This window comes from Oncorhynchus nerka, linkage group LG26 (genome assembly GCF_034236695.1).
Source record: "Oncorhynchus nerka isolate Pitt River linkage group LG26, Oner_Uvic_2.0, whole genome shotgun sequence".
Lineage (NCBI taxonomy): Eukaryota > Metazoa > Chordata > Actinopteri > Salmoniformes > Salmonidae > Oncorhynchus > Oncorhynchus nerka.
This window is the reverse complement of record NC_088421.1, coordinates 16,003,286-16,017,889: the sequence shown is the minus strand read 5'-3', so window position 1 is coordinate 16,017,889 and position 14,604 is coordinate 16,003,286. Positions and strand designations below refer to the sequence as shown.

The following is a 14,604-nucleotide window of genomic DNA, read 5'->3' as shown; positions in this document are numbered from 1 at the left end:
TATTTTTACTGCTCTAATTATGTTGGTAACCAGTTTAATAGCAATAAGGGTTTGTGATGTATGGCCAATATACCACGGCCAATGTGCCTATTGGCCTTATACCACACCTCATTGCTTAAACAAACCACTTGCAACAAGCCAAGGACGTTTAGACGCATGCGTTGTCTTCCAAGTCAGGAATTGAGGAAGTATTGTCAAGTAAATGTTTGTCAAATTCTCCGTGCTACGCTTTACACTAAGTAATAACCGCTATCATCCAGCTGGAACAGTTGTAACGTTAAAGGTCCGACTGAGATATGTATGGCACCCTAGATGGAAGGATACACATGCCGATGACAAACGCCCGGATAGCTAGTCCAGCTATGCGGTTGCGACTACGTATTTTTAGCGCGTTTTTCTTCCAAAAGTCGAGATCTTGTCTTTTCCTGAGAAGCTGTTTCTGTGCCGCTGTAAGTTGCTCCTTAGAAGCCATTTCAGTGTTATTATGTGTCTGATAGAAATGACGTACGTTATTTTATGTTCTTTGGTTTGTGACTGTACTGGACAGCCCAGCAACTGGTGCATTTCCGCCCTCTATCGTTTTGGAGTAGCCTACAAAGCCCACACCTTCTGGCTGCGTTCCAGCACGTTTTTATTGCAGTCGCGCTGCGCAGATCACCAATTAGTGGAAAGTAGACTTTACTCCAGCCATTCACAGTTAATTCAAATGATATTATTATATCTAAACGTTGTCTTCAAAATCAAATCAAATGTAATTGGTCACATACATGTTTAGCAGATTTTATGAGTGTAGTGAAATGCTTTGCAAATACTTTCAAAACTTTGGGGTAATGATTTGCAGGGTGTTATAGGCTAATTATTGTCATCACGTTGTCAATTTCATTCATCCTCAATCATTTTCAAGGTAAAATAAATAATTGTAAGTGAGGACTTGGTGGACTGTATATTCTTTAGGTTAGGTTTTACTTCATGTGTTCGTTCTGGTAAGGGCACAGATGACTGACAGGTAGGATTCCAGTTGAGGTGGTTTACTAATGCCGAAGATGCACCAGCACGGAACAGCACCACACAGTGTGTGTAGTATGAATGAGCTAAGGCACTTAGTGGTCTGGCAACTTGCTTTAACCAAAGTTAAAGTGTGTGTGTGTGGTATATGAACAAGGACACACACTGGTCTTGGCTAACACAATGAAAGCTAACTGGTGGGAAAACACAAGGATGGCTGTAACTTTCTCTCACTTGACTACTGATCTTCTTCTCTGAGCTGTAGATCGCCCAGCATGCTCTGCTCCACTTCACCGGTGGCTATATTTGATGAACTAACATTACTGATATGATTAACTACAAATACTTCACAGCCTTTTGGACAGAAACATTGACAGAAATTGAATTATTTTATTAGAAGAACATTCATTTATAAGGTAAGATGAACTCTTATGTACAGAGAAAAAAAGTTGTTCAAAATATCTTGATATATTGTTCTTATCCTTGTTCTGTAATAATATTAATACTATAAAACAGCCATAATGTACAGTTATGCTCTATCATAATATATTTTCATATATACTGCCCATAACGTACAGCCACGTTATGCACAATGAACCACAATATAGTCGCAAGTGGTATTCCTTGATAAATTCACAGCCTTTTTCTAAATTAGGAAGTAATCAAATAACTTTACAGTCAATGCAGTGGTTTGCTATCTGTATGGCTCGCCAAAAGGAAAGCAACAACAACCATTTTAATTGGTTGTATTGTTGATAAGGTAACATTCGGGAAGGTATACAATATTTAAGCTTTTTCGTAGACTTCAACATATAGTTAAGAGGTCATCCACTAAAAAGACCGATCTGTCTCAGATATGTCACTCCAAACCATGGATACGACAGAATATTCCCCCAAATACATGTACACCTACATGTAATATACATTTAATTTGTAAAACTAAACATGATGCCTATTGCCAGGTATTGTCATAGGATCCATGGTAAACTTTGGTATGTCAACATGTTCATCCATTTTCCCTTTTTCCCTCAACCTACTTTTTTGTCAATGTTCTTGTGAGTGGAAGTACCAAAACAGATGGATGACTGCATGGGTGGACAGCACGAGTTTGAAACTTGGGATGAAGGTTGAAGACTTGGAGCTACCACAGTTAAAGGCTAGTTCACTGACAGAAAATAATCTCCCTTTACCAAATCTAGCAACCCATGTAACCATCAGTCTTTTCCCAGGGCTTGTCAACCCCCATTGTCTCCGTCCCTCTTGACTCATGGGTGCCATAGAAAATGTCTCAGCTGGGGGCAAATACTGTCTCAAACTCTTTGAGGATGAGCTCCACAATCTGGTTCTGGTAGACCATGTAAACGGTGATGTTGGCCGATTCAGTCTGGGGCCTGAGTAACGTAGGGCCAAACACGATGGCCACACTCTGGACTGACATACGGTTCTTTTCCCCAAACTCAATCACTCTGGAAGAGAGGAAGAGGGGATGAGGAGAAGAAGGAGTGGGAGGAAGTATGAGGAGGTTGGAAAGTGTTTAGTATATCAGTTATTTATATCATTTGTATAGTTTTATATGAAACAGATATATGTTATATATATATATATATATATATATATATATATATATAGATATATATATAACTGTATATATACAGTTGAAGACGGAAGTTTACATACACTTAGACGAGTCATTAAAACTCGTTTTTCAACCATTCCACAAATTTCTTGTTAACAAACTATAGTTTTGGCAGGTTGGTTAGGACTTCTACTTTGTGCATGACACAAGTAATTTTTCCAACAATTGTTTACAGACATGTTATTTAACTTATAATTCACTATATCACAATTCCAGTGGGTCAGAAGTTTACATACACTAAGTTAACTGTGCCTTTAAACAGCTTGGAAAATTCCAGAAAATTATGTCATGGCTTTAGAAGCTTCTGATAGGCTAATTGACATTATTTGAGTCAATAAGAGGTGAACCTATGGATGTATTTCAAGGCCTACCTTCAAACTCAGTGCCTCTTTGCTTGACATCATGGGAAAATCAAAAGAAATCAGCCAAGACCTCAGAAAAAAATTGTAGATCTCCACAAGTCTGGTTCATCCTTGGAAGTAATTTCCAAACGCATGAAGGTACCACGTTCATCTGTACAAACAATAGTACGCAAGTATAAACACCATGGGACCACGCAGCCGTCATACCACTCAGGAAGGAGACTCGCTCTGCCTCCTAGAGATTAACGTATTTTGGTGTGAAAAGTGCTAATCAATCCCAGAACAACAGCAAAGGACCTTGTGAAGATGCTGGAGGAAACAGGCACAAAAGTATCTATATCCACAATAAAACGAGTCCTATATCGACAACCTGAAAGGCCGCTCAGCAAGGAAGAAGCCACTGCTCCAAAACCGCCATAAAAAAAGCCAGACTACGGTTTGCAACTTGACATGGGTGACAAAGATCGTACTTTTTGGAGAAATGTCCTCTGGTCTGATGAAACAAAAATAGAACTGTTTGGCCATAATGACCATCGTTATGTTTGGAGGAAAAGGGGGAGTTTTGCAAGCCAAAGAACACCATCCCATGAAGCACGAGGGTGGCCGCATCATGTTGTGGGGGTGCTTTACTGCAGGAGGGACTGGTGCACTTCACAAAATGGATGGCATCATGAGAAAGTAAAATGATGTGGATATATTAAAGCAAAATCTCAAGACATCAGTCAGGAAGTTAAAGCTTGGTCGCAGATGGGTCTTCCAAATGAACAGTGACCCCAAGCATACTTCCAAAGTTGTGGTAAAATGGCTTAAGGACAAGAAAGTCAATGTTTGGAGTGGCCATCACAAAGCCCTGACCTCAACCCTATAGAATATTTGTGGCAGGAACTGAAAAAGCATGTGTGAGCAAGGAGGCCTACAAACCTGACTCAGCCGTGTGTGAGCAAGGAGGCCTACAAACCTGACTCAGCTCTGTCAGGAGGAATGGGCCAAAATTCACAATTCGTTTTATTGTGGGAAGCTTGTGGAAGGCTACCGAAAACGTTTGACCCAAGTTAAACAATTTAAAGGCAATGCTACTAGTTGTGTGTATGTAAACTTCTGAATGTGATGTTTTTTTTTATTTTACCCCTTTTTTCCTCCCCAATTGTTAGTAGTTACTGTCTTGTCTCATTGCTGCAACTCCTGTACGGACTCGGGAGAGGCAAAGGTCGAGAGACAGGTCCGAAACACAACCCAACCAAGCCGCACTGCTTCTTAACACAATGCACATCCAACCCAGAAGCCAGCCGCACCACTGTGCTGGAGGAAACACCATACACCTGGCGACCTTGTCAGTGCACACTGCGCCCGGCCTACCACAGGAGTCGCTGGTGTGCGATGAGACAAGGATATCCCTGCCGGCCAAACCCTCCCTAACCCGGACGACGCTGGGACAATTGTGCGTCACCCCATGGACCTCCTGGTCGTGGCCGGCTGCGACAGAGCCTGGGCTCAAACCCAGAATCTCTGGTGGCACAGCTAGCACTGCGAGGCAGTGCCTTAAACCACTGCGCCACCCGAGAGGCCCATGAGACAGGGAATTTTTAACTGATTTTTTAAATGCATTTGGCTAAGGTGTATGTAAAACTTCAGACTTCAACTGTATATAAAACAAATGCCAGTTTCTACCACAACACCAACTCACTTGAGGAGGTGTTTGAAAAGGAGGTGCATGGTGTCGTGGTTGGGCAGGGGAAGGGACCTCACCAGGTCACGGAAGTACAACACCTTCTGAGGATAGTCCTGGATTTCTACCAGAGAAAGAGTCATCCCAAATGTCAATTTACTCACATCCTTTCATGCTATTTAGGTCAGACTATGTCAGTTCATTACTATCATGTCATTTGAGTCTGACTATTGAGATGCATGCAGAATGTTTTATTAGGGCCTGGCCTAGACTTACTGATGGCAGCGATAAACTTGTCGAAGAAGCTGTAAGGGAAGAGAGGTTCAGGCAGCTCCCTCAGGAAGAGCTTTAGCGCCCCCGTGATCACATGAATCTCCTCCCACTGACCATCCTCTAGGTCCAGATTTTCCTCTGCAGGGAGGGAGGGAGGGAGAGAGCATGAGGACAGATCATATGGTTGATAATACTGCAAGATGCTCCATCTACAAATGCATTACTAGTCCTTGAAACTTGCTTTACCATGATCTGCTTTGTGGCGTAGTCTCTGAATGACAGCTAGATTCCCATTAACTCTGTAGATCCCATCAATGTCCAGACCTAAGGGGAATGTACAATTGTGTTACCTCTTTAGAGGTGGTAAAGGTTGATATTACGGTATCAGGATAAAGAAGGAATACCTACCTCTAATCTCCACTGCCCTGATGCACTTCTCTGCAAACCTGGGCACAGTGCTGTTCTCTCGATGGCACAGCGTGTCCAGATGACAACCAAACACATTATCTAGAGAACCACGATGAAAAATATTCTGAGTGCCATAAAGGTAACATAAGGTACAATAAGGTTACTCTGCTATGTCATTTAACCATGTTAGAAAGCCCAGTCTCACCTCTTATGTAGCCCTTCTCCTTCACTGACTGCAGTGTGGGCCTCTTCTGGAGTAACTTGCGTAGTTTGGTGCGGACACGCCCCTGATCTGATGACTCGGCACTGATGCCAGGCGTAATTTTAGTGGCTGCTGGAGGGGGCAATTAATGATGGGTGCAGCTTTCGTTAACTACCTGATGCCCACTTACCAAATATTGACATTTTACACCTATTTACACCTCAAAAGCATTGAAAGACCTGGTGGTTCATAATAGTAGGTTGTAGGATACTCATACTTACAGCTGGTCCTCTTGTCTCTGTCTGAAGCAAGTGGAGATTTCTCCATAGGCTCCTCCTCTTCCTCTTCCGACAAGTGATCTTCGTCCTGAGAGAGGAGAGGTTATAATGAAGACCGACGCCCCCTTGGCCTACTCTAATTAGAACTTGTTACATAGACACCTCCTGGATGCTCACCAGCTGTCTGACGGTGTCCAGTATGATCCTGTGCCAGTCACAAATGATGCTCTCTGTGTCGTACTGGACCAGGTACTCACACCCATGACGCGTTTTCAACTGGAGCGTGAGAGGGAAAAAGCCATACCAAGAGTTAAATTCAATTCATTTTGATTCAGTTCCTGAATTGAATGAAATAGAACTGACTTCAACCCTGATAGACCTTAAACAGAGCCCATACCTCCAGAACGTTCTTCTTGCTGGACTTGTCCTTGGGGGCCCAGCCCACAGTGGCTCCACGCAGCTCCACTGTGTACTCTGGGGTGATCTGATTGGTCTTGTTCTGAGGAATCACGGACCAATGACATTCATTCAACAGACCTGGTGGTTCGTAATAGTAGTTTGTAGGACACCCAATCCTGACAAGCAAGCAAATCATTCTTTATGAATACAATGAGCTTATTTTCTAAAGTGGTGGCTGTGAGTGGTTATTGTAGCAAAATGTTCTTACAGAGTTTCCCGAGGGTGCAGATTTTGGGTCTTTGTGAAACGTGAGAATGCCTCCATGCAGCACTGTCCATGACGGACTCCAATTCTTCCTATTAGAAAACCAGAAAATAAGGAATCATTGGTCCATTGCGCAAATCACAATGTGTTGTAAATTTGTGCAGTTGACTTGACATTACCTAATTCTTTTCCCATTGTCGGCCACCTTGGTTTTGTTCAGGATACCTGCCTTCTCCAGTAGATGTGTCTAAAACAAGCAAAATAGAGACAAATATTTACAAAATATCACAAACGACAGAGGGAGAGTGTATGAACATTTCTACTAATGGTGATTACCAGGAACCCACAGACCTCAGATCAGGTTTAAAGATTTTGTTAGTTGTATTGTACTGTACGTACATCAGTGGAGGCTGCTGAGGGGAGGACGGCTCATTATAATGTCCGCAATAGAGTGAATGGAATGGTATCAAACACATGGTTCTCATGGTTTTCACTGACATGCATAGGTAAATGAGTTGAGCAGTTAGTGTCCACATTGAGCCATATGCTACTGGACATTGCCCATCGGCCTACTGGCTGATATGAACATTGGACTGTTCATGTTAGCAGATTATTGTAATTGTGGGCTATAATTTTAGGCCAAGATAAAGTATTGTTGTGACTTTGGAATGCATATGCTAGGCCACTAGGTGGCAGCAACAAATGTTTGTGTTGGCAGTGTTCCAGGTTATGCTGAATTCTTGGGCTATGAGTCCACAGGTAAAGATCAAAGAGTATAAGTAGCAGATTCTTTACAGCTTTGAAATGTGAGTCAGGTATCAACATAGGAGTGGTCAATCTTTGTGTGTGTGTGTGCGTGTGCGTGTGTGCATCTTTGTGCATGAATGCACAGTTATACATGCTTGGGCGTGAGTGTGTTTGCATGGATTCATAAAATGGGAAATAATCCTTTGGGGTTATGGCACTGACATTCAGCACTTTGACATTACTGTGCCTACTTCATAAGACAGCGCCATATGTACATTCAGCACAATGCTTTGAAAGGCAATACAATAAAATATGGTGTCAATCAGATCTGAAAGTACTACCCAACAAGCCACCACTTGGACCACAACGTCCAACAAAAACAACTACAAATGCTCCCTCTCCCCACTAGGGGGTAGTGTCAATGGTGGTCTATCATGACACAATCATTTAGTACAGGGTTGATTCAAGTAATCAAAGCTTGATGATGATTGGTTATTTGAATCAGCTGTGTAGTGCTAGGGCAAAAACCAAAATGTGCACCCGGGGGGCCCTAGGACGAATTTGGAAAACCCTGATTTAGCAGATGCTTGTATTCCAGATCGCTTTCTCATCCACACACGATGCAAAGAGAGAGAACAACCCATTCAAAGTTAGTAGTTTCACTTAAACACGACATAAGAAACTCTTAATCAGCCCTTTTAAGAACATACATGTATATAGTATGTACTGTAACCAATATCTAATTCATTAGCTCCCCTTCCCAAGCGCCGTTAGTTCTCCTATCCAATTCTATATCATAGTATGTTAGTTAGATCCGAACACCCACACACCACCAGAATGCAATACCTATCTGGCAAACTACACTATGCATCTATCTATCAGGCCTGACGTGGCCGTAAGAACCTACATGCTCATGATGTGAGTCTGTGCTCAGATGTGACAGTCTACTCCGTACTCCCAACCTATCAGTCTTTATGGAGAAAACAATACAATTATTCAATGAATGGGATAATGGGTCTTCAGGCTCTTTGTCATTTAGAAGTCTGTGTGTGCTGTCTGTACAGTAGAGTACATTTTATTGAGTTAGTAGAAGGCTTGGGAAATGAATGAATTCAATTCATAAAATGAACAATAAAATCATTGTTGAAAAATAATGCAATTTCCAATTCAATTATTGTGTGTACTAGTCCAACACGTATAATATATTATTGAGGGCCAGTAGAAAATGACCTGACAAAGATCCCTATGGATTCAAAACCTTATCGTGTCGTACGTTCTTACTGTACTTACATGGCGTGGCGTCTCAGGGGAGTTGCCTGAGCTGGATGCTTCACTGGTGACGTCCGAAACGTTTCTCCTATGTGTTGGAAAGAACCTCTGCCAAACGGAAAGGAGGGAATTGGGTTCAGGTTGGTTAGTCAACAGTTGTCGATAGGGCCTTATTGTTCGAACAGAGCAGAAATCCTGTCAAATTTGATGAGTCATAATTCTATCCTCTTTCTCCCCTGCCCCCTCCATTATTGTTGTAGTTTCTCCCATTTCGGTTTGTAAGTGACTTCCTGAGGGGAAATCAACTAGGGCAGGTGTTTCCATCTCCTGTTGAGGGGGTCAACAATGACACATACACAACGACATCATTCCACAAGGGCATTGTGCATAAAGCTGTGAGGGCAAGGTGTCTCATGTCAGGGACTAGTCCTAATGGCTTGTTTGCTTGGGACTACCAGAACAGCAAATGCTGCAGTTTCTATGTTCCTATACCGTAGTGCCAAATACAGTCTAGATTCCAAAAAGAGATTCTAATGGCCCATAAACATCTGTTGCTATACCAACGGTGTGAAACCTCCTTCAACGTCCCTGTCCATGCTCTGGGCTCCCCAGCTACTCACGTTGTCTTCTTGGGAGGGGCCAAACTGAGCTGGGCCCATTGTGTGTCTCCAGTTCTTCAGAACCAGCGGGCTGTCCTGGTCCACTCCATTCCCCACCTTGGACAGACTGGCTGCACCTGGGAGCTGAGAGGGTTAACAGAAACAAACAGTGTAAAGGCCCTGGCCTATTTAATCAAACCCAGTAACTGGTTATCTGAGGTAAGGGCATCTTTTTTCACCTACAGAAGTTTACATACACTTAGGTCGGAGTCATTAAAACTTGTTTTTCAACCACTCCACAAATTTCTTACATTTACATTTAAGTCATTTAGCAGACGCTCTTGTTAACAAACTATAGTTTTGGCAAGTCGGTTAGGACATTTACTTCGTGCATGACACAAGTTATTTTCCAACAATTGTTTACAGACAGATTATTTCACTGTATCACAATTCCAGTCAGAAGTTTACATACACTAATCTGACTGTGCCTTTAAACAGCTTGGACAATTCCAGAAAATTATGTCAGGGCTTTAGAAGCTTCTGAAGGTACCACATTAATCTATACAAACAAAGGTATGCAAGCATAAACACCATGGGACCATGCAGCCGTCATACTGCTCAGGAAGGAGAAGCGTTCTTTCTCCTACAGATGAACGTACTTTGATGCGAAAAGTGCAAATCAATCCCAGAACAACAGCAAAGAACCCTGTGAAGATGCTGGAGGAAACGGGTACAAAAGTATCTCTATCAACAGTAAAACGACCAGTAAAATAACCTGAAAGGTCGCTCAGCAAGGAGGAAGGGGGACAAAAGATTGTACTTTTGGAGAAATGTCCTCTGGTCTGATGAAACAAAAATAGAACTGTTTAATGGCCATTGTTATGTTTGGAGGTAAAAGGGGGAGGCTTGCAAGCCGAAGAACACCATCCCAACCGTGAAGCACAGGGGTGGCATCATCTTGTGGGGGTGCTTTGCTGCAGGGGGGACTGGTGCACTTCCCAAAATAGATGGCATCACGAGGGAGGATAATTATTTGTATATATTGAAGCAACATCTCAAGACATCATTGAGGAAGTTAAAGCTTGGTCGCAAATGGGTCTTCCAAATGAACAATGACCCCAAGCATACTTCCAAAGTCATGGCAAAATGGCTTAAGGACAAGAAAGTCAAGGTATTGGGGTGGCCATCACAAAGCCCTGACGTCAATGCTATAGCGTTTGCGAACAAGGAGGCATACAAACCTGACTCTGTTACACCAGCTCTGTCAGGAGGAATGGTCCAGAATTCACCCAACTTATTGTGGGAAGCTTGTGGATGTCTCCCCGAAACGTTTGACCCACGTTCAACAATTTAAAGGCAATGCTACCAAATACTAATTGAGTGTATGTAAACTTCTGACCCACTGGGAATATGATGAAAGAAATAAAAGCTGAAATAAATCATTCTCTCTACTATTATTCTGACATTTCACATTCTCAAAATAAAGTGGTGATCCTAACTGACCTAAGACAGGGAATTTTTACTATGATTAAGTGTCAGGAATTGTGAAAAACTGAGTTTAAATATATTTAGCTAAGGTGTATGTAAACTTCCGACTTCAGCTATATGTGCAGTACAGAGTTGCCCCATACATTGTCAAGCTCTTTGAGACCTGGTAAAAAGCCACTCAATCATTCCTTGAAATTACAATATTGCTTCTCTTCACCTCTGCTGGAAGGTTCCACTGGGATCTGGAGCCGTCTCTCAGGTAGTAGTACGTCTTTCCTTCTTGATCCACAGACTTGAGCCACTGCCAGGATACACACACACAGGACAAAACAGTGTATGACACACACTGCATGGTTTCTCAAACCGCTCCCCTTTCAAAGCACTAGACCTCCATTCAATACACTTACCTGCTCCTGTGTGCGTTCGCTGGTGAATACGGTCTTCCCATCTGCCTCCAAGGAGCGCTTCCAGCCCGCCGGGACACTGTCTAGAATGGCCCGGGGTATGACAGCCAGTTTAGCCTGCGGCATGGGCAGGATGTCTTTGGGGAACACCGAGGAGGAGGTGTCTGGAGCTTCGTGGTCTTCTGTCAGGTAGTCTTCCTTTGGGAGAGGGGGCTGAGGAACAGAAGATTTGTCAATGTTTTTAAGATGGAACTCAAACTGAGTGGCCAATTTCTAAAAGGTTTATGACATGGTTCATAACATGCTAGCGATTCTGCTCAAATGGCAAACGTTCTTAGTATCTTCGCTAGTAACACTTTGTGAATAAACAGCAAAAAGCATGTGTATGCCATAGCAGGCTTTAGACATAACTAGCTAATGAACTAACACAACAAGACACCCTCAAGACCATGAAACAGATGTTAATGCGCTGGTGTCTGACAGAGACTCTGCTTTAGCAGTCAACAATATTTTAGAAGCCTTATCTGTTGATGAGCTTGAAACAATGGCCATATTAGTCAAATAAAGTATAAGCTAACCCCTACCGGTCCTCTGTTTGGGAGCTTCAGCACGGGAGGCTCAGTAACAGGAGAGGAGGGGGCGATGGGCTCCGGAGCTCCCCAGGAGGTGGCCCCAGAGGTGAGGTTATAGAAGTAGTTTCGACCGGTGGTCTCATCAAACCCCTGTTCCCAGTTGGAACCCTGGGATGAGGCTGGTGAGAGGGCCAGGGCTGGGGACAGGGCCGGGGACAGGGCCAGGGCTGGGGACAGGGCCGGGGACAGGCCCGGGGAAAGGGCCGGGGACAGGGCCGGGGACAGGGCCGGGGACAGGGCTGGGAGGGCCGGGGACAGGGCCGGGGACAGGGCCGGGGACAGGGCCATGGACAGGGCTGGGATAGCCAACGCCTCCTTGGGCAGCTCCATGTCTGTGGAGGGGAGGGTGCTGCGGGGGTCGGCCCAAGTGGTTTGGCCCGTGGCTGGGAGGTAATAGAACTCTTTCCCGCTGTCCTTGTCAGTGTGCACCTGCCATCCCTCCTGGGTAAGGGGCAAGTCAGGACTCAGAGCTTCTAACGGAGGGGATTGTGGGATGTTTTTCTTCAGCTCTGTGACGTTGGCGTAAACAGCAGTGTTGGGGCTGGCATTCTCCGCCTGGAGACAGAGATGAAAGAGAGGTCACAGGTCAGTCATCAGGAATAACATGAGGAGGAAGAAACATTTCACCCCCCGTCCTAAAGGCCAGCGAGCCACCAGTCCATAATATCTTGTGCTCTATATGAACAGAGTACTGACTGCCTGCGTAGTACTACCTAAACTCACCTTATTTGTGGTGAAGCCAATGGCCCCATCAGCCCCTATGAGAACAATCCGTGAGATCCTCCACAACACAAAAGACAGAGGGGGAAAAGTTCTCTCTACCTGCACCTCCCTTTACTCCCATCAAGTAACAAAGCACTGACTTGGGATCAAATATCGTTCTCCCAACCCCTTTGTTCGAATAGGCTGTGTTACCAAACTCATCACAATATGCCCATCCCACAAAGTGCATGCATTTAAAGAGCTACATGTGGATCTCACTTTTGAGTGTTATTTTCTTTCTTAAAAGAGTACAGACAACATCGACATTCAATTGTAAGCCTTTTTTCATGTTTAGTGGAAATGGCCATACGTCAGTAATATCTGCATCCAAAAAAGTGATCTGTCCTGTTAATGTCTTTCCCGAACCCTACATACAGTACATCTCAGGGGTGTGGAAGTGAAGAGCAAAACATCACATCTCAAACAGAGGAGATTTCCACCACGTGGAGTGGAGTAGACCACAGGGAGCTGTGTGGCAGACCGTTACTTCATTGACAAACACAAGCACATTTCAACATGAGCCAGACATGATAAAAAATCTATAAAGACTGGGGAAGTTTGAACGACAACGCAGATGATGTCACAGCTAAATACAGTACTATAGGCCACATTTACGTTTGAGTAATTTAGCAGACACTCTTATCCAGAGCGATTTACAGGAGCAATTAAGGTTAAGTGCAGACAGATCTTTCACCTAGTCGACCTTTCGGTTACTGGCCCAACGCTCTTAACCTCTAGGGCACTGTACCTGTCGCCCTCACATGTAGGCTAAGTACTGCAGGCATAGAATTGAACATGTAATTCAATTGGCACAGACACAAATATTAGGACAGGCTGAGTGAAATGACCATGAAGTCTTAGATTAGTGAAGGAAAATACCATAATTGGGATGCACACCCTTAGGTACTTACCTTGGAGACACCCAGAAAAGTCACAAGCCTGTGTCTGAAGCTACGGCAAGCCTTGAAGATCATGTCGGTCATATTCCCTGAAAAAGGCACCTCTTCGAACAACGTGATGATCAAATATGTTGCATCCCATCAGGGGATATAACATTTTAACTAGTAGATCCAAAAGCAGAAGTATTGGCAAGGACATACCACAGGTTTTTCAGACCATGTACCAGTTCCTTCTTTCTTCCTTCTTACTACCTGGCTTGAAGAGGGGCTTTTTTTTGTTGTTGCTTTGAATAAGTTTTTAAGAAACACTGAAAAAGCCAGAGACCAGGGAATAACTGTTTTCGGGTTGCCCAACTCGCACCTTGTAAAACAGACATTCTTCATGAAATAATAGCTTTAAAGGAAAAGCCTGGCTCAGAGGTAAGGTTTCTTTGGTATCGGCAAGACTCTTCTGTGTACCACACATGGGCGTATAGGTGTCTGTCAGAAGCTGTGGTTCCGTGGTACCTAAAGGTCAACCTGTGATACGCGAGTCTGCCCACTGTTCATGTCCTATGAACAGCTGGCATTGATTGTACAAAACATTAGGAAGTCCTACGATTTCCATGACACAGACTGACCAGGTGAATCCAGGTGAAAGCTATGATCTCTTATTGATGTCACCTGTTAAATCCACTTCAATCAGTGTAGATGAAGGGGAGGAGACCGGTTAAATAATGATTTTTAAGCCCTGAGACGATTGAGAAATGGATTGTATATGTGTGCCATTCAGAGGGTGGAGTCAACATGGGCCAGCATCCCTGTGAAACGCTTTCGACACCTTGTCATCCATTTCCCAATGAATTGAGTCTGTTCTGGGTAAAGGGGGATGCAAATCAATATTAGGAAGGTGGGTATCTGTATGCATAACGCAACAGATGACAACATCATAAAAAGAACTCCATACTCTTGTACCAACATAATTGTTTTGTTATTCAAATGGTACCTCCGACAGACACACCCTAGAAACCATCTGGGTTACAAAGCTGCAGGCAAGAGGTTGATCCTAGAATCATTATTTAATAATCACTATACAGTTCTGTTTCATTAGACAGAGTAATAAACACCTTGGGCAACGCAGAGCATGGCCAGCAGTAAATATGCAAGCAAAACTATAAACAAACACCCACTCTCAGGTTTCAGTTAACACCACCTGATAAGTTCTTCTTTGTGGTTGGAGAGTTGTTTTGGAATGTGGCAGTGACTACTGGCTACACATTCAGGTTAAAACATCAAAACCTGCCTGTGGAAAGCCCCAGTTTTTCTAAAGAA

At 43.6% G+C, this 14,604-nt stretch overlaps 1 protein-coding gene across 4 annotated transcripts in view; it reads right to left on the bottom strand.

Annotated features, from left to right (window-relative positions):
* Positions 1–1,375: 1,375 nt before the first annotated feature.
* LOC115110527 (rho GTPase-activating protein 27-like) overlaps positions 1,376–14,604 on the bottom strand; it is a 35,552-nt gene continuing 22,323 nt past the window's right edge. Inside the window, exons 3-19 of one of the 4 annotated variants that reach the window (XM_029636264.2) lie at positions 11,585–12,187; positions 11,004–11,213; positions 10,814–10,897; positions 9,130–9,252; positions 8,531–8,617; positions 8,148–8,210; positions 6,673–6,740; positions 6,498–6,585; positions 6,228–6,329; positions 6,008–6,106; positions 5,834–5,918; positions 5,556–5,684; positions 5,351–5,449; positions 5,189–5,266; positions 4,946–5,080; positions 4,688–4,793; positions 1,376–2,471 (exon numbers count right to left, since the gene is read on the bottom strand). In XM_029636264.2, the coding sequence (XP_029492124.2) occupies positions 2,294–2,471; positions 4,688–4,793; positions 4,946–5,080; positions 5,189–5,266; positions 5,351–5,449; positions 5,556–5,684; positions 5,834–5,918; positions 6,008–6,106; positions 6,228–6,329; positions 6,498–6,585; positions 6,673–6,740; positions 8,148–8,210; positions 8,531–8,617; positions 9,130–9,252; positions 10,814–10,897; positions 11,004–11,213; positions 11,585–12,187 (2,337 nt within the window). In that variant the 3' untranslated portion in view covers positions 1,376–2,293. Of the gene's footprint in view, positions 2,472–4,687; positions 4,794–4,945; positions 5,081–5,188; positions 5,267–5,350; positions 5,475–5,555; positions 5,685–5,833; positions 5,919–6,007; positions 6,107–6,227; positions 6,330–6,497; positions 6,586–6,672; positions 6,741–8,147; positions 8,211–8,530; positions 8,618–9,129; positions 9,253–10,813; positions 10,898–11,003; positions 11,214–11,584; positions 12,188–14,604 lie in introns of those variants that run through there. The other 3 variants (XM_065010139.1, XM_065010140.1, XM_029636266.2) reach the window with 3 other exon arrangements.